This window comes from Capricornis sumatraensis, chromosome 17 (genome assembly GCF_032405125.1).
Source record: "Capricornis sumatraensis isolate serow.1 chromosome 17, serow.2, whole genome shotgun sequence".
NCBI classification, from domain to species: domain Eukaryota; kingdom Metazoa; phylum Chordata; class Mammalia; order Artiodactyla; family Bovidae; genus Capricornis; species Capricornis sumatraensis.
This window is the reverse complement of record NC_091085.1, coordinates 14271211-14290344: the sequence shown is the minus strand read 5'-3', so window position 1 is coordinate 14290344 and position 19134 is coordinate 14271211. Positions and strand designations below refer to the sequence as shown.

The window sequence follows — 19134 nt, the reverse complement described above, 5'->3', positions numbered from 1 at the left end:
AAATATTTTGGTCCCAAACGGTCAAGAAAATCTAAAGAGACTACCCTACTCAAGAGGAAAAAGAAATCATAATCATTAATGTTTCGGTCAAACATGATGCTACCAAGAAATTTAACTCATTCTTTTCTGTCCCAATTAAAAAAAACAGATCCAAACCACATCTCTTTATCTATTAATGATTTTAAAAGCCACTATTCTCATGCTGTAACAAATATGTTAACTCATAAAACACGAATTATACACAGGAATATCAGTTATCATATAAAAGCCACACTTCATATGAAATTCACTTCCAGATTTAACTATGCAAAATACATTTAATTGGATTATGTATTTAGACTACATCAGGCATATATCAAATTTTCCCAACTCTATAAAGGAAAAAAACTCCAGACATTTCAACCTATTTAACCTCCTTAACAACCACATAATTTTAAATCAACTATAAATGAGTGATTTAACAGTATTTGATTATGCAAAATCAGTGGGAAAAGTATGTTAAGAAATCAAAAAAAGTCCAATCATTTGTAGTCATTTTTGTTATCTATTTTTCCATTTATTATACTGGTACCTGGAAATACACTGAAAGTATTTTTTGGTTATTAGGTTATTCTTTAGTCTTATTAGGTCAATGAGATCTTATTTTAATACTTTTTAAAGCCTCTCATGCTTATTCACAGAGGCATGCTGTGGTAATAAAGAATATTTAAATGTAATTTGCTAAGATTTAGTTCCTAGATACAGTTACTCTCCATTCTAAGCAAAGGTACAGGCATAGTTACATCATTAATGAGAGAGTTCTTTAACTCGTTTTTGTTTAAAAAAGCCCATAACTTTAAAAAATAAAATCCCAACATATAAAATTCACATGTTACCTCATGCATAGTGAGTAGATAATTAAGAATGGCCTGTAGTTCATCTTCCTTTACTCCATTATCCTTAAAAAACATAATACAAGTATTTTATACTTACATATAAAAAATTTTTTTGAAAAGGAATATTACACACACAGATTTGCCAAGTTGGTCAGTTGCTATAAACATAAATAAATAATGTAATATACAATCTAAACCAAAAAAAAAAAAGAATCTAAACCTAAGATAAAAACTCAGGGAAGCACTAAAGACATGCAGTAGGCAACACAATGTAGAAAGTCAAAGAGATTAGACATCAGCACTGTTTTCAGCACCTTATAACGTGGATAGATGATAACTTATTTAGTAGAGCTTCAGAATCCTGACGTAAGCAAAAACGATCATTGAGGGTATTACACCCATCACTCCTTTAAATATAGAAGATAACTTTTCTGTTTATCTTTTTCTATTAAATTTGGAGACTAAAATGAACAGTTTCTAAAATTACCTAGTTAAAATGTCAGGTACTAAAACCTGAGTAGGAATTTCAGTGAAAAAAACACTGAACTTTTTAGTATGAATACATTATGAAAATTTTCAAGCTACCATACTATTGATCATAAAACAAACATGAAATCTCAAAAAAGAACAATAAGATAATTAGAAACAAAACACACTAGGAAAGAACATAAAGAGACAATGTGAAGGATAAATTTTTAAATAAATGGAAATAAGATATCTGATTCTGAAAGATATACCAAGTTAGGTCCATTTACCACAATATTATGTGGCAGCTAATAAAGCATTAAACTATAAAGAATACGAAATAAAATGATATAGGAAAATATTGAATAAAATATTGAGAACAAATATATTTATATGTTGGCATCTTATAAAACCAAAACACCTTCCTGAAAAATAATATTGAATTTTACTTTACAGATAGTGGAAGGAAATGTAACAAAATGTAATCATTTCTATCCCATATATTTTTATACAGGAAAATTATTTTTCAAAATCTGGATGTCAAGTACAGGGAATCTCTAAAAATGAAACCTCCTCCTTTTGAGCAGCTCTGCTGACTGTTGTATCCCCAGGTCTAAGACTAGTAGGAACTGCCAGCAACTCAGTAAACACTTGCTGAATGAAACTATGAATACACTTGAACTCCAACAGAAATTCATATATGTTATAGTTATCAATCTCTAATTCAGCATTAATGTTTATGGATATATGCCTAGGAAACAATAAGAAAAAACAAACAGGGAAATAAACACCTTTCAAAGTATTTTCCACTCTGTAAACCCATTAACAGAGCAAAGAACAAATAAACCAACAGAGCAGTTTATGTGAAATCATGTTACAAAAAACACATGCTAGAGGATAAGAAACGTGAACTCACCTTCATTACTAATTGCTTAATAAACATCAACAAGAATGCTCGTAGAGAAAAAATTTCTTTTTGATTAGGTCGTGGTCCATCTTTTAAAAAAAGACAAACACATATGCACACACATTGAGTATTTCAAAGACCTCGAAGCTAAGTATAAAATTCCCATTCCCAACAGTTTTCCCACTTACTTATAAGAAACATAAAGGTAACTTTCCTGAAGAGTTTAATGTCTCTGGAAAAACAAGCATTCAACCTCAACATGATTGCATATACAGTGCTTCCAATGTACAAAATCAGTTACATAAAAACTGCAATGAAGACATTTGTTTTTGACTAAGGTCAAAGGAATTTCAAACCAGAAAGATGAGGTAACAAATTTACAGTTAGCTTTAAAAGACTCTCTGGGAATCTTACTATGGTAACATAAGTTTACCAAGGAAAAAGAGCAAAAGACAGTCTAAACTCTACATGGGAACTTAATATGAAAAAACTTTTGTACTGTTACCACTGTATAAGCTAATATAAAACCCTCAAAAAGTACACTTCAACACAACATTGTCCACGAAGGAGGGAGACATTGTGCTGACCACCTCTGACATCTCCTTCTCTGTTTGAAAAAGTCCTTGGTCACACATGGCTCACATTAAAGTCAATTTTCATGTCTGAAACGTATAATTCCTAAGTAGAAAGCTTTTGAAACCAAATACTCATTGTCCTAAGATCCCAACTCAGGTACTTGCTTGCCTCATATTTTCTGCAATTTTCCCCCCACTAATCATTATTTACAGCTAGTTCCTAGACCACCAAAGCACAGGACCAACACGACCTTGAACAGATCAATTAAACTAGGAAGAAAATTGTTTCAAATTTGTTCCACATGACAATTCCTAGACAAAGAAAAGGTTACAGAGCTACAACAGAATCATAAAGTTTGGCCAGCTTTCTCACTTGAAGTATGAGACTTTCCCAAGATCACTAATCAGTTAGAAAATCAAGGCCAGAATATAATGCAAACACCCAGGACAGTACATGACACACACCATCAGGGAGTAATATTTAGTTCTAGATCTGTCGCAACATGCCAGCTTAAACAAGACCATGGAACTGTCATGTGTCCTCACAGCTTTCTAAATGATAGCATACCGTCTGATAATAAATCAGGGTTATTTTGAAAGGGATTTAAAAAAATATTGTACAAATATGAAACCTCGTCTCTGTAAATCACTGAACAACCAAAGCCTTTGAGTAAAAAATCAGAATGTATCTTGTTTCACTCTCCTGCATGTATCTCCTGGTTTAAAACAACGGCCCTCAATTCTTATAAAGGGACTGCACCCATCTTCACACTCAGATCATGTGTTCTGGGGGTAAGAACAGCCTCCTCCTCTGGGCAATTTGAAGAACACTGCCACGCAGATGGACACACGAGGCAATCAGAGCCAGTGAGCAACAAAGAGACTAAAAGGGCTTTTGCTGGATATGCTCGATGCAGGCAGATACTCTTGCTAGATTTAAAGCCGTGGGGATGTGAAGGTAGGGGGGCTGCTTGCTACTACAAAGAGAGAAGCTACAGGAAAAGAGCCAACACAGAAGAACTGGGACGTGGAGAGAGACAAACTGACCAAAATAGCAGGGGCCGTGTTCGGAGCCCCTGCACCAAATTCTACTGAAACTATCAGCCTGTTAACCCTGGTTAACACTCTTTTACGATATAAACCTGCAGTAACAGGCAAGTTTGACCTTGGAGTTCAAAAGGAAGCAGAGTAAAGGCTAACACAGTTTTGTCAAGAGAACACACTGGTGATAGTAAACACACTCTTCCAACCACACGTGAGATGACTCTACACATAGATGCCACCATATGGTTAATACCAACATCAGACTGATTATATTCTTCGCAGATGAAGATGGAGACGCTCTGCTGCTGCTGCTAAGTCGCTTCAGTCGTGTCCGACTCTGTGTGACCCCAGAGACGGCAGCCCACCAGGCTCCCCCTGGATTCTCCAGGCAAGAACACTGGAGTGGGTTGCCATTTCCTTCTCCAATGCATGAAAGTGAAAAGTGAAAGTGAAGTCACTCAGTCATGTCTGACCCTCAGCGACCTCATGGACTGCAGCCTTCCAGGCTCCTCCATCCACGGGATTTTCCAGGCAAGAGTACTGGAGTGGGAGACGCTGTAATAGTCAGCAAAAATAAGCCCTAGAGCTGAATTTAGAAAAGGCAGAGGAACCAGAGATCAAACTGCCAACACACGTTGGACTACAGAGAAAACAAGCGAATTCTAGAAAAACATCTACTTCTGCCTCACTGACTACGCTAAAGCCTTTGACTGCGTGGATCCCAACAATCTGCGAAAAATTCTTAAAGAGACAAGAATACCATACCACCTTACCTATCTCCTGAGAAGCTTCTAAGCAGGCCAAGAAATAACAGAACAGACATGAACAACTGACAGGTTCAAAACTGGGAAAGGCGTACAACAAGGCTGTATATTGTCACCCTGCTTATTTAACTTACATGCAGGGTACATCAAGCAATATGCTAGACTGGAGGAATCACAAGGTGGAATCAAGATTGCTGAGAGAAATACCAACAATCTCAGATATGCAGATGATACCACTCTAAAATCATTACGGATGGCAACTACAGCCATGAAATTAAAAGACAGATGTTCCTTGGAAGAAAAGCTATGAAAAACCTTGACAGCGTATTAAAAACCAAAGACATCGCTTTGCTGACAAAGGTCCATATGGTCAAAGCTATGGTTTTCCCAGTAGCCACATACAGATGTGAGAGTTGGACCATAACGAAGGCAGAGTACCGAAGAAGTGATGCTTTCAAACTGTGGTGTTGGAGAAGACTCTTGAGATTCCCTTAGACAGCAAGGAGATCAAACCAGTCAATCCTAAAGGAAATCAGCCTTGAATATTCATTGGAAAGACTGATATTGAAGCTGAAGCTCCAATACTTTGGCCACCTTATGTGAAGAGCCAAGTGACTGGAAAAGACCACGATGTTGGCAAAGATTGAGGGCAGGAGAAGGGGGCAAAAGAGGATGAGATGGTTGGACGGCATCATCGACTCAATGGACCTGAGTTTGAGCAAACTCCAGGAGATAGTGAAAGACTTCCGAAGCCTGGCATGCTGCAGTCCATGAAGTCACAAAGAATGGGACACAACTTAGCAAATGAACAACAATGAGCAATAATATAAACCGTTTTAGGCAGGTTTTGCAATACTTTAAATGAGCCACTATTTGTCAAAATTTTTATTTTGACCCCTTCTATGAACGATTGACATAATGAATGAACATTATGCTTCCAATAAGTTAGTTCCGATTATACAGGAAAATAATTACTGAAATTCTGTAGTTTCCTTAAATTAGTTATTAGAAGCAGATACTCCCTACTCCTACAAAAAAATCTCCATTCTCTCAAAAAACACTGCTGTCAATGACTTTCAATGGAATAACTGAACTCAACATCAATACTAGTTGCTAATATAGAATTTTCTCACATTCTCCATGCCTTAGAAATCATCCTAGTCATATCTGATCGCCAAAGAACTCATACTAGTAAAAGTAGCATTCTTCTATAAAAATAGTGAGCTGTTAATCTCTGTCAGCCACAATTTAGGACAAACTATTAAAATTATCAGCAAGATTAAAATAAAATTTTGCCATGAAAAGATTTAGAAAAACTTTCAGAATTATGTATTGGTTTCGGAAAAGAGATGGAAGAAAGACAGAGGGAAGAAGGAGGAAAGGGAAAATCCTGACCTTGGATATATATGTAACGTAACATACAGACAGAGATGAAATACCTAATCCTTTGGGGGTAATCCCACTCCGATCCTGAGGATTCACTGCCCAGTAGTAGTACTTCAGTGTGTGCATTATGAGAAGCACTGTTCCAACTCTCCGAATGGCATTATATATGTTGACTGTGCCAATGAATTCCGTGGACAGGTAAGTATAGAGTGTCAACTGCACCTAGAGAATCAAAAGGAAGAGCTCAAGTCAAAGAAACAGACCAGCGTTTTACCATTCTTTCCAGTAATACTCTCAGGTTGCTCTATTCGGGCCACACTTGTTCTAAAAAGCAAGCTGCTTAATTAGCTTGATAGTAACCTCCATGTTAACACACAACATATAGCCACTGACACATATCCAGAAGCACACACACTCCTTATAAAACAAACCCAGGCAAAGGCTTCTTTTACAGCAGCACTATGAAGAAAACATCCCCGCACATACCACGTTTTTGCAGCACTATTCCTATAGTGCTGAGAAAACTGATTCCTATTTAGCAATCAGCAATTATTCATAAACTCACACACTTCTTTATAATAAACCTACTATTTATACTTTGCATAGTTGTTCTCAAAAGCTAGAAATTGTCTTTGTTCTGGAGAAAACCAGTAGCTGGAATAACTCACAAGAAATTAAAAAAACAAGCAGGAATAACTAAAAACCAGATCAAAAAAAGAAAATCATACAAAAATATGTAAAGCCTACCTTAAGAAATATTTGTTAGAAAAAAAGAATTTTGTTAGAGCAGCTCATTACTACAAAGATTGTGATTATAATATTATAGTCTCTAAAATTCATAAACAATTATACTCTACTACTAACAACAGCACAAAGTAAAAACCACTTTTGTTCTACTTTCATATCGAAATCAAGAATTCTTCACTGCATTACTAGTGGACATACTTTATAAACTAAAAAATATTAAGGAAGGCATTAAATTTGACCAAAACTCAAACTACTCCTGATCATTTACAACTGAACATTTATGTTTAAACATAATGGACATTCCCAGATGCTGGGGGCATTTTCCTTTTTGAGCCTGAAAGATAAAAATTAGGTGCCTACATTCCAGATGCCCTATAAGCAAACAATCAAGGTTAAATGAATAAGGGAGTCAATCAGTAACAATACATGGTAAAGAACGGTAGACTCTGAGCCCCTTAAAATCGAAGTCTGAAAGATGACTGTAGTTCACTGTCGTCATTTAGTAGCTAAGTCATGTTTGAGTCTTTGCCAACCCATGGACTGTAACCTGCCAGGCTACTCTGTCCATGGGCTCTCCCTGGCAAGAATACTGGAATGGGTTGCCACTTCCTTCTCCAGGGGATCTTCCTGACCCAGGGATGGAACCCACATTTCCTGCACTTACAGGCAGACTCTTTACTGCTGAACCACCAGGGAAACCCAACTGTAGTTTAGAAAATCATAACACGCTATAATCCAGAGTTGCTGAAAGATAACACCATTTTGATGTTGCTGCTGCTGCTGCTAAGTCGCTTCAGTCGTGTCCGACTCTGTGCGACCCCACAGACGTCAGCCCACCAGGCTCCCCCATCCCTGAGATTTTCCAGGCAAGAACACTGGAGTGCGTTGCCATTTCTTCCTCCAATGCATGAAAGTTAAAAGTGAAAGTGAAGTCGCTCAGTTGTATCCGACTCTTTGCGACCCCATGGACTGCAGCCCACCAGGCCCTCCGTCCATGGGATTTTCCAGGCAAGAGTTCTGGAGTGGGGTGCCATTGCCTTCTCCATTGATGTTGCTACTGCTGTTCAAATAGACAGCGCAGCTTACTTGTTATTGAGGATATACAGAACTTTCTATGACATGATTCAAATTAACTGTGATATTTCAATCAGAAAATATTTACCTTCGCCTATATTTATAGCACTGTATTACTGAATATACAATGGCACAGACACTGTCCCTCAGTAGCTAAAAATCTAATGGAGAAGATTAAAAATACACACAATTTTAAGCGAAAAACCAAAGGAAGTAAATACCCCTACTGAAACTTAAGAAAGCTCATGTGGTAATATGTAATTAATTGTAAAACGAGTGCCATAGAGCTGTTAAATACTATTAATTCAGAGGCCAGAGAAATTATTTTGGGGTAAGCTAAAATAGTCAAGAAAACTTTCACTAATAGAGTAGATATTAAGGTAGGCTTTGAAGATGAATAGTTCTAACAATAAGAGGAAATTTCAAATAGAGAAAATTGTAGATAATACAAAAAGCTTCCCTAGATCTAGAACAACCATCCTCAATCTTGCCTGCATTAAAATACCTGGAACACATTTTTAAAATACCTGTCTGGGTCTTGTCCCAGAGCAATTAAATCAGAATCTAGGGAAGAGGGAGTGAGATTCTGTTTTCATTTAAAAAAAAAAAAACACCTTTCCCAACTAATTCTATAGACAGCCAAGATTAAGAACCCCTGCTCCAGGATACCTTTTGGTACCCACCTACCCATTGAGGATAACTGATTTTCATATAGAAAGCCTAGAAAGAACTGGCATGAAGACTTAATGCTTTATTCTGAAAACAAAGAGAAACCATGACAAATTTGGGGGCTAAGAAATGTTCTGATGAGAGTGACTGTGACATGTCGAAAGCATGAAGGAATTCTAACAAAAAGTGAAAAACTAAGATATAGAAAACTGGAGAAAGTCAGTTTCCTGAGAATGATACTACAGCTAAAGAAAAATTAATAGGATTGGACAGCAACATACTGAGGTAAATAAGAACAGTGACCTCAGGATCATGCATATCGATTATGAATAATTCTTCACTCTATATAATCTAATAACCACACAAATCATACATGAAAATGTCCTTCCCATTACACCTGAATTCTGTGTATGAGAGCAGGGATCAGATCTGTCTTATTCACCACTGTATCCATAGGGCTGGCCACTCAACAAATGGAAGACTACTGTCTACAAGAAAACTCATCTCTCGTGTTAGGTCATTCAAAAGACTGTCTCTGAGCAAATCAAGCTTAAATGCGTATTATAAAAGACGGGAGCAGCCTGTTCCAAAAGCAAAGACTGATTCATACGACCATACTCTCAACTTTGGTAACCAGAGGTGAATTTACCATGAAGCTAACGAAGCTTAAACTTTAGGCCCACTCATCTACACATGTTCCTTCCAAAATCCTAAACCTAATTTTACATATTACATTCTTTTTGTTAAGAAGCGCCTTTCTCCCCCAAACTGTATGACCTTTAGGTCAAACAAACTTTATATCTGCCTTTTGTTATAACTACCCTGATGATAAAATTAGATATAACCCCTCAAGGATACACAAAGCATAAGGGTGAAACAAAACTGAAGTTTAATATTAACAAATCACCTGCAAAGTCTAAGAAGGAAATTAAAGAAAATTATTAACAAGGAAAAGGTAAGAAATACAGTGCAATAGTACTATGGACTTAAGGAAATGATATAATGAAATTTTTTAAATATTCCCCTACAACTAAGTATCTAATAAGAGGAGGTTTTCTGACCACATCAAAAGAGGCCCAAAGGCTTACAAATGCACTTAGTAAGACAAAGAAGTGTTTAGTAAAAAGTTTAAGAAGTAACTTGAAACAATCCTTGAAAAGAAATAAGACTGAGGGTCATAGAAGAGAAAGAGGTCAAATTTGAACCCAGAGATAAAAAGCTACAACCTCCAGCTGCCTCCTTTGATTATTTCCAAATGGCAATCAGAGTGAGCAGCTGTTTTTCTCCTTAACATCTGAAAAGAGCAGCTGAAAATAAGATACTATGACTCCAGAAGAGCAAAAAAGTCTGCAGACATTTTTTTCTGACAACTAAAGTATGTGTTATTCCAACCTGAACAATGATAAACACTTGCAAGTGAACCAGAAAGGAGAGGGGGAGAGAGGAAATCAAATGTTTAGGATAACTCAATAGAACATTAGGGTTTATCAAAAGTTTCATTTACATATTTTATCACAAATTCACTTATGTTTACTTAATGCAATCGGTTTGCTGTTATAGTACTAAACTACTGTATAAAATATAATTGTTTAATAATTTTAATTAATGTGAAATTAAAATGATTAAATGAGACCAGCACATCACGGAAGCCTTCAAGAAAGGGTGACATTTCAGCTGTTCCTGTAAGAGTTAAACTCAGTATCTCATCATTTTGGTGGAAGGAATATGTATATATAACACAGAAAGAGCACAATGAGTATAATTTATATGTATGTATATACATTCATACATACATAAGGGCACATAGATATATATACAATCCAACTATGATAAGGAAATGTACATCAAAATCTCTCCCAAATAAAATTTTATTTAACAAAGAAAATATATACTATTTCTGTATTTCAAAAATGCTATTACTGCTTTAGGAAGGGAGGGACGGATGGAGGGAGGGAGGAAATACTGTCTTGCAAAAGTACATTTAGTCAGGTGGGAGCGAGGTTCAAGAGGGAGGGGACATGTATTATTTTTGTGCTTTAGTTGCTAAGTCCTATCCAACTATTCTGTGACCCTATGGAGTATTTAGCCTGCCAGGTTCCTTGTCCATGGGATTTCCCAGGCAAGAATACTAGAGAGGATTGCCATTTCCGTCTCCAGGGGATCTTTCGACTCAGGGATTGAACCCACATCTCCTGCGCTGGCAGGCAGGTTCTTCACCGCTGACCCACCAGGAAAGCCCTGGATATATATGTATGTATGGCTGGTTCACGTTGTTGTATGGCAGAAACCAACACAACACTGTAAAGCAATTATCCTCAATTATTAATTTTTTTAAAGTACATTTATTATCAATTTAAAAAAAGTACATTTAGTCAAAAAATGCATTCCACTGAAACCTTACACAATAGCATGTAAAAGGATGAAAGAAAATCCTCTTCATTATCACTCTTCTCAAGTACAAACATGTAGTGAACATACTAGCACAAAATCAATGTATGGATTACCTTGGCAGGGGTATGAATCCATATAGCTGGGTTAAGAAGAATGTGGTCACACAATTGCTTGAGTAGGGGCATCCCATTCGGCAGATTACTCAGGTATTTTGAAAATACGAGGCAAAGTTCAAGTACTGCTCTGCTGACATGGGATTTGGAAGACTGCAGAGGAAGATATTTCAAAGGTCACTATCAACACAAAGCAAGGGAAGTAAGTTAAACATTGTCAATACCAGAAAAAAGTTGGTCGACAAACTATGCTCAAAGTTAAAGATGCTTTGAGATTCAATAAAACAGTGGGGGCAAGGTAAAACAGCAATAGGTTGTTTTAATCTAGGTAACTTTACATTAACCAAAGAGATACACTTGCAAACAGAATTTCTCAGCTTCTTAGGAGACCAAGTTTCCTGGACTACAAATGAAGAATCAAAAATGTAAAGCATTTCACACTTTACCTTTTCAAGGCTATATCCTATGACCAAGAAGCCCTTGCAGGCAAGCATCTGCTCTTGCATAGCAATTGAGTTCTTCAACAACTCCATGATAAAAGCCAGCAAAGTTGAACTGGAATAAGGAAACAAGAAAACAACAATGGTTTGAAAAACCATATTCTCTTTAAAAAAAAATGGGAGGGAGGCGGTTAGATACAGTCTTTCAATTACCCTTAATAAAAAGTTTCTATTCCAAGGAAACTGATGCTTTACTAAAACTACCTCCAATATTATTTCAGGAAAGATTAGGACTTATTGGTCAAATATTTAGCTCATATTCTTTATCATAAATATGTTAATAAATGAATTACTTTTGAAACATTATGACAAACAGGCACAAAATAGAGAAAAATTAGCAATGTCCAAAAACCAGTAGTAAGATGGCTAATAGAAGTTTATTACTTTGCCCTAAGAAATGGATGCAACTCAGATGAGCAAGTATATTCAATTTTGGAAAGTCAGAGGCCAAACAGATGGAAAAGATACGGAGCAAGCACTAGGACAGAAATCCTCAAACTGGCTTAATTTGAACAGAGGATAGGGTACGTAAAGGGGAAGATAAATGAGGATGCAGGCAAACTGAAGTGTTCAAACAATAATTTAAATATTTTCCTCATCAGCCAGACAGAAAAAGTGAAAGTAGTAAGGCTACAGTCATGCTCCCAACCTCATAACTTTTATATACTCAACACGGAATAGAATAAAGGTCAACTGTTTTGTCCCTCTCAAAAGTTTTGAGAGATTCCCACTAGGAAAGGGAGCACAGCCAACCTCCTCCACAAAAGTACTTCTATTTTTTAACTGTCAGCAATTCTAATAAAGTTGAAAAGTTAAAAATAAATAAATAAATAACTGAGCTCTGTTACAAAGATTACAGACTAGGATGCAAAAAAAATTTTATGAAGGAACAATAGGCCAAGGATAATTTTAATTATTTTAAATGTAGCCAATAAACACTAGCTTTGATACATAATTCCTTTTAAAAATAACTCATTTTCTTGCCTAAAAATAATCTGGAGAATTTATTATAACACTAAACATATACATTGGTAGTAGACTTCAATTGCATGTAAAAGTAGAAATTAGAAACAGAATTTCAAAAAGGGAGAATACAAAAAACATTAAAATCACTCAATAATTAAACATAATTATTTATTATAAATAGTTTCACTATGAATATATAGCCATAAAAATTCATTTCCACATCCTCTCCGACATTTTAATAACTTGTCCTAGAATTCATGTCTCTTCCCTTTTTTTACTCAACACTAAAAGACAGGAGACAAAAGTGCCAAATAAGCAATTTAGTTTTGAAAAAACCAAATCACTTAGTATTATGTAACATAAAAATTTTACATTTCAATATGTTACCTGCAATAATAATTAAATTCAATATATTACCTGCAATAATAATTAAATATGGGAAACTTACCATAAGAAATTACTGCCAAATAACCATTTTAAATATTTTTATTTTAGGTAAAAATACACACATTTCTGATATTATTACCATGTCTAACTTTATTCAAAGCATTATTTTTTTAGAGCTCCCTATTTCCTACTGATAAAGAATTTAAATATCATCAGAACTGAATTTGTAATAACAATTATAATTCACAAATTTCCTTATGTTCTTTATTATCCCTACAACAACTTTACAAGATTGAAAAAAAACACTGTGCAGCTCCGTGGTGAGAATAACTCACATCGAATGAAAGAAAAAAACAAAAGGACTCACCATATAGTCAAGTCAATTTCATCAGATAAATATTGCTTATAATCCAACTGTGCAAACAGTGGAAACAGCACTTGTACTCCACCAATCGAATGCATGGCACTTTGGATAGAATGGGTTAAAACCGCCTTCACATCCTTGTAAAATAGAAGACACAGTAAAGGTTCCAATGATTCTTTTCCAAAAACTAAATATATTTTATTAAAAGTAAAATATAACAGGAACAATAAAATGTTACAGTTCACATATCTGTAATAGAAGCTACCAAATACACCTCAATAATACATCAAAAGATACCATTAAAAATATTGTTAAATACCATTCTTAGTACCTGGAGCATGAGTGCGTGTGGTGAATGAACAAAAATCGAAGGGTTGTCCTTAGGGGATGATTCAAGACAGAGTTGGGCATCTGTGGCGCGTGGATTGTACGTGAATGCAATGGCACCAGAGAGTTTGCCATCATACAATAAAAGCTTGTGATGCTCAGCAAGGAACAGGTCACTTTCTGCTTTGAATTTAAATGTACCCTAAGAATAAAAAGTAGAACAGGTAAGATACTATGCCACAAAAAGAAAATCTAACTATAAAGCACCACAAATATAAAAATTCAAGCAGAGTATTGACCATTTTCTTAACAATATCAATTAAGAGAAGCCCTGCATGTTTAATTACTTCTAAGGTAGTCTGAATTCATTTTAAAGGTATAATGGAAGTCACCCTGACATTAAAATTTTCATTAAAAAAAAACCGCAAAATTTAATGTCCTACAAAGCATGTTTTGTTTTTTCCCATTTATTTTTGTCTTTTTTGACTCTCTTCTTTAATTTTGTTAAAAGGAACACTTAAAATAAAATTTACCATCTTAAATATTTTTCAAGTGTATAGTACAGTGTTGTTAACTACAGTACACTGTTGTATAAGAAATCTCTAGAACTTTTACATCTTGCTAAATTGAAATTCCCACTGAATAACAACTCATTTCCACCGCCTGCATCCCACTCCCAACCCCCTAGCAATCATGTTCTACTTTCTGGTTCTATGAGCTTGATTACTTTACGTAACTAAACTGGGGAAGTCACAGAGCATGTGTCTTTTTGTGAGCAGCATACCATCCTTAAGATTCACCTGTGTTGTGGCATGTGTCAGAATTTTTTTTCTGTTTAAAGTTAAATAATATTCCATTGTAAATATGTATCATATTTTCTTTATTCATTCATCCATAGACAATCAGGTTGCTTCAACCTCTTACCTACTGTGTGAACAATGCTGCAATGAACGTGGGTGTGCAAACAGCTCTTTCATATCCTTTCATTTATCTCATATATATTTACAGAAGTAAGATTGCTCAGTCAGGGTCTTCCCTGGTGGCTCAATGGTAAAGAATCTGCCTGCCAGTGCACAAGACTCGGGTTTGGATCCCACACGCTACAGAGCAACTAATAAGCCCGTTTGCCACAACTGTCGAGCCTGTGTCATGGAGCCCATGTCCCACAACTACGGAAGCCTGCTCACCCTAGAGCCCACGCTTTGCAGCAAAAGAAGTCAGCACACTGCAACCAGAGAGTAAGCCCAGCACTCCACAGCTAGTGAAGACCCAGCAGAGTCAAAAATAAATAAATGAATAAAATTTTTTAAATGATTGCTCAATCATGTGGTAATTATATTTTTAATTTCTTGAAGAATCACTATATAGCTTTCCACAGAGGTTGCACTATTTTACATTCCCATCAGTAGGGCATAAGGAAACCAATTTCTCCACACTTATATTTGTTTAACAATTGTTATCCTAATGGGTGTAAGGTGATTATCTATTATGGTTCTAATTTATATTTCTCTGATGATTAGTGATTTTGAGCTTTTCATATGCCTGCTGCCCATTTATATATTTTCTTTGGAAAAAGAGTCTTTTGGGGTCATTTGCCCACTTTAAATGAGTTGAGTTTGTTGCTGTTGTTGAGTTGTATATCCATCAAATATTGTGGATATTATTAATCCTTTACCAAATGTATGGTTTGGAATATTTTCTTCCATTCCGTGGGTTGCCTTTTCACACTGTTTCTTGATGCACAAAAAATTTCAATGCACAAAAGATTGTAAGACACATTTGTCTATTTTTGTCTTTGTTGTCTATTTCATTTTTTTTTGGTGTCATATCCAAAAAATTATCGCCAAACTCAATGTCATGAAGCTCTGTGTGTTTTCATGCAGGAGTTTTATAGTTTAGGTCTTATGTTTACCTTTCATCTATTAATCCTATGGACAGAGAAGCCTGGCAGGCTACAGTCCATGGGGCTGCAAGAGTCAGACATGACTTAGCAACTAAACCACCACCACCAATCTATTTTGAGTTAATTATAATACATGGAAGGTAGGGATCCCGCTACTTTTTAAAACACCGTATGTTTAAAAAAAAGTGTTCAAGAGATTAACCTTTCTCCATTTCAGGGTTTTGTATCCTTATAGACAATCATTTTACCATAAATGAAACTGATTTCTGGACTCTGTTCTGTTCCATTTGTCTATGTATCAAAATGTTTTGATTACTGTACCTTTATACTATGTTTTGAAATCCTGAATTGTAGGAACTTTTTAAATAACTTATTCTTTTGTAAGATTGCTTTAGCTATTTGGGAACTCTTGAGATTTCATGAGGATTTTACAGTGGCTTTCTATTTCTGCAAAAAAAAAAAAATGCCATCTGGATTTCAATAGGAACTGTCCTAAATCCGTAGATCACTTTGGGTAGCATGCATCTTTAACAATATCAAGTCTTTCAATCCATGAACACAAGGTGTCTTGTCATTTATTCATGTCTTAATACTTTCAGCTATGTTTTACACTTTTCACTGTACAAGTCTTATATCCTGCTGGTTTATTCCCAAGTATTCCATTTCATGCTATTGTAAATGGCATTACTGTCTTCTTGTCTTTTTGGATTGCTCATTGTTAGTGTATAGAAATGCAACTAATTTTTGTTGTATACAATGTCAGCTGTGGGCTTTTCATATATGGCCTTATCATTTTGAGGAGTTTCCTTTTACTTGTGAGGCTTCCCTGGTGGCTCATACAGTAAAGCGTCTGCCTGCAATGTGGGAGACCCGGGTTTGATCCCTGGGTCGGGAAGATCCTCTGGAGAAGTAAATGGCAACCCACTCCAGTAGCTTTGCCTGGAAAATCCCATAGACAGAGGAGCCTGGTATGCTACAGTCCATGTGGTCACAAAGAGTCAGACACGACTGAGCGACTTCACTTTCACTTTTCACTTTCCTTTGTAATTTGTTGAGTGTTTTTATCAGGAAACAGCACTGAATCTTCTCAAATGCTTTCTCTGCCATCTATTGAGATGATTATGTAGCTTTTGTCCCTCACTCTGTTAATGTGGTGTACGGCACTGATTTATTCTCATATGTTGAACCAGACTTATATTCCAGGAATAAATCCCCAGTGGTCATAGGGTATGATCCTTTTAATGTGCTCTTGAATTTCATTTGCTACTATACTGTTGAGGATTTCTGAATTAATATTAAATAAGGATATGGATATTAATCTGTAGCTTTCTTGCAGTGTTTTGTTTTTGTTTTGTTTTTTTTTTGGCTGTGGTTTCAGGGCAATGCTGGACTCTAAAAATGAGTTTGGAAGTGTTTCCTCCTCTTTATTTTTTGGAAGAGTTGAGGAGAATTGGTGTTATGTCTTCTTTAATGTTTGATAGAATTCTCCAGTGTAGCCAGTTAATCCTGTGCTTTTCCTTATTCAGAGGTTTTTGATTACTACCAATTTCCTTACTAGTTATAATCTATTCAAATTTCTCTTTCTTCAGTCTTGGTAGGTTGTATGTTTCTAGGGAACAACTATTAGGTTGATACAAAAGTAATCGCAGTTTCAGACCATGAATTTTAAATGATTCTTACTAGGATCAAGTGTTAGTTGCACAGTCATGTCTAATTCTTTGCGACCCCATGGGGTCTTCTGTCCACAAAATTCTCCAGGCAAAAATAATGGAGTGGGTAGGCATTTCCTTTTCCAGAGGATCTTCCCAAGCCAAGGATCAAACCTGGTTATCCTGGATTGCAGGTAGATTTTTTACTGTCTGAGCCACCAGGAAGCCCTATCCTAGGCTCAAATACATCTTTATGAATCAAAATAGGAACAATTACAATCAACACTTTTCCAACAAGAAATAAGTTTGTTTATTCCTGTAACATAAAAATCCATGCTTTGGAATCTGATGAACTCTTGGAAAGCATTTTCTGCCTCCTGCTGGTTGGCAAGAGGTCAGCTGAACATGGCAGATGGGCCAAAACTTTGTAGCCCAATTTGTTCAACTTTTGAAGTGTTGCGTGTACAACATGCGATCGGGCGTTGTCATGGAGAAGAACTGTGCCCATTCTGTTGACCAATGCTGACTGTAAGCGCTGAAGTTTTCGGTGCATCTCATTGATATGCTGAGCATTCTTCTCAGATGTAAAGGTTTCAGCAGGATTCAAAAAGCTACAGTGGATCAGACAGGCAGCGGACCATCCAACAATGACCACGACCTCTTTTTGTTACAAGTTTAACTTTGGGAAGTACTCCAGAGTTTCTTCTCAGTCCAACCACTGAGCTGGTCACTGCCAATTATCAGATAAAATTCACTTTTCATCGCACATCAAAATCCAACAGAGAAATGGTTTGGGAGATAAAGGATCAATTTTCTAAATACAAATACTGACACAATCTAAATATTTAACTGATTCCTCTGAGTTTACAAAATTAATTTGCGACATAGTACGGAGCAGAAAAAAGTCCAATTAAAAACAGTAATTTGCTCTTTGATCCCATTCAAAGTACAGTGTGTTAACATAAGCAGACAGAAGCCTTGAAAATAAACAACTAAACAAACATTTTACTTGATATTTTATGTGAAATTTGGGAGTAAATGATTCCTACTAACAAACCTAAACTAAACTAAATCTAAACAAAAGTAAGTGTTTGACATATGTCAGGAACAGCTGTTAACTATACGGAAAGAATATGCATATGTTAATACTATTTGATTAATTAAAATAAAAACAATGCCCTTTCAAAGGACTTAAAGCAATCTGGTATTTCACCAAACAGTAAGAACATACAAAAAAAAAAGCACTCCATCTTTTTTTCCATGGGAAATAATATTTTTCATCTATAACATTTAACTACAATCTTTTAAACATTTTTCTATATCTCTGCTACTTTAAACAAGTTTTGAGAAATGTCTAAAACATGGTTACACAAACCAATAGATTTAAAAGTAATAAGTAAGTTTAGTTCAGTCGCTGTGTCATGTCCAACTCTTTGCGACCCCATAGACTGTAGCAGGCCAGGGTTCCAGGCCCATCACCAGTTCCGGGAGCTTGAACCAAACTCATGTCCATCAAGTCGGTGATGCGATCCAACCATCTCATCCTCTGTCATCCCCTTCTCCTCCCGCCTTCAATCTTTCCCAGCATCAGGGTCTTTTCTAATGACTTAAGTTCTTCCCATCAGGTAGACAAATTACTGGAGTGTCAGCTACAGCATCAGTCCTTCTAATGAATATTCAGGACTGATTTCCTTTAGGATTGACTGGTTGGATGTCCTTGCAGTCCAAGGGACTCTCAAGAGTCTTCTCCAACATCACAGTTCCAAAGCATCGATTCTTTGGCACTCAGCGCTCTTTATAGTCCAACTCTCACATCCATACATGACTACTGGAAAAACCACAGCCTTGACTAAACAGACCTTTGTTGGCAAAGTAACGTCTCTGCTTTTTAATATGCTGTCTAGACTCGTTCTATCTTTTCTTCCAAGGAGTCAGCGTCTTTTAATTTCATGGCTGCAATCACCATCTGCAGTGATTTTGGAGCCCAAAAAAACTAGTATGTGCCACTGTTTCCCCATCTATTTGTCA

The 19134-nt window shown here is 36.0% G+C and overlaps 1 protein-coding gene across 1 annotated transcript in view; it reads right to left on the bottom strand.

The window, feature by feature from the left end:
- LRBA (LPS responsive beige-like anchor protein) overlaps window positions 1-19134 on the bottom strand; it is a 746329-nt gene that overhangs the window by 621357 nt on the left and 105838 nt on the right. Inside the window, exons 9-15 of the mRNA XM_068990001.1 lie at window positions 13559-13756; window positions 13231-13364; window positions 11457-11565; window positions 11011-11163; window positions 6070-6238; window positions 2257-2336; window positions 876-938 (exon numbers count right to left, since the gene is read on the bottom strand). Coding sequence (XP_068846102.1) covers window positions 876-938; window positions 2257-2336; window positions 6070-6238; window positions 11011-11163; window positions 11457-11565; window positions 13231-13364; window positions 13559-13756 — 906 coding nt within the window. The remainder of the gene's footprint in view (window positions 1-875; window positions 939-2256; window positions 2337-6069; window positions 6239-11010; window positions 11164-11456; window positions 11566-13230; window positions 13365-13558; window positions 13757-19134) is intronic.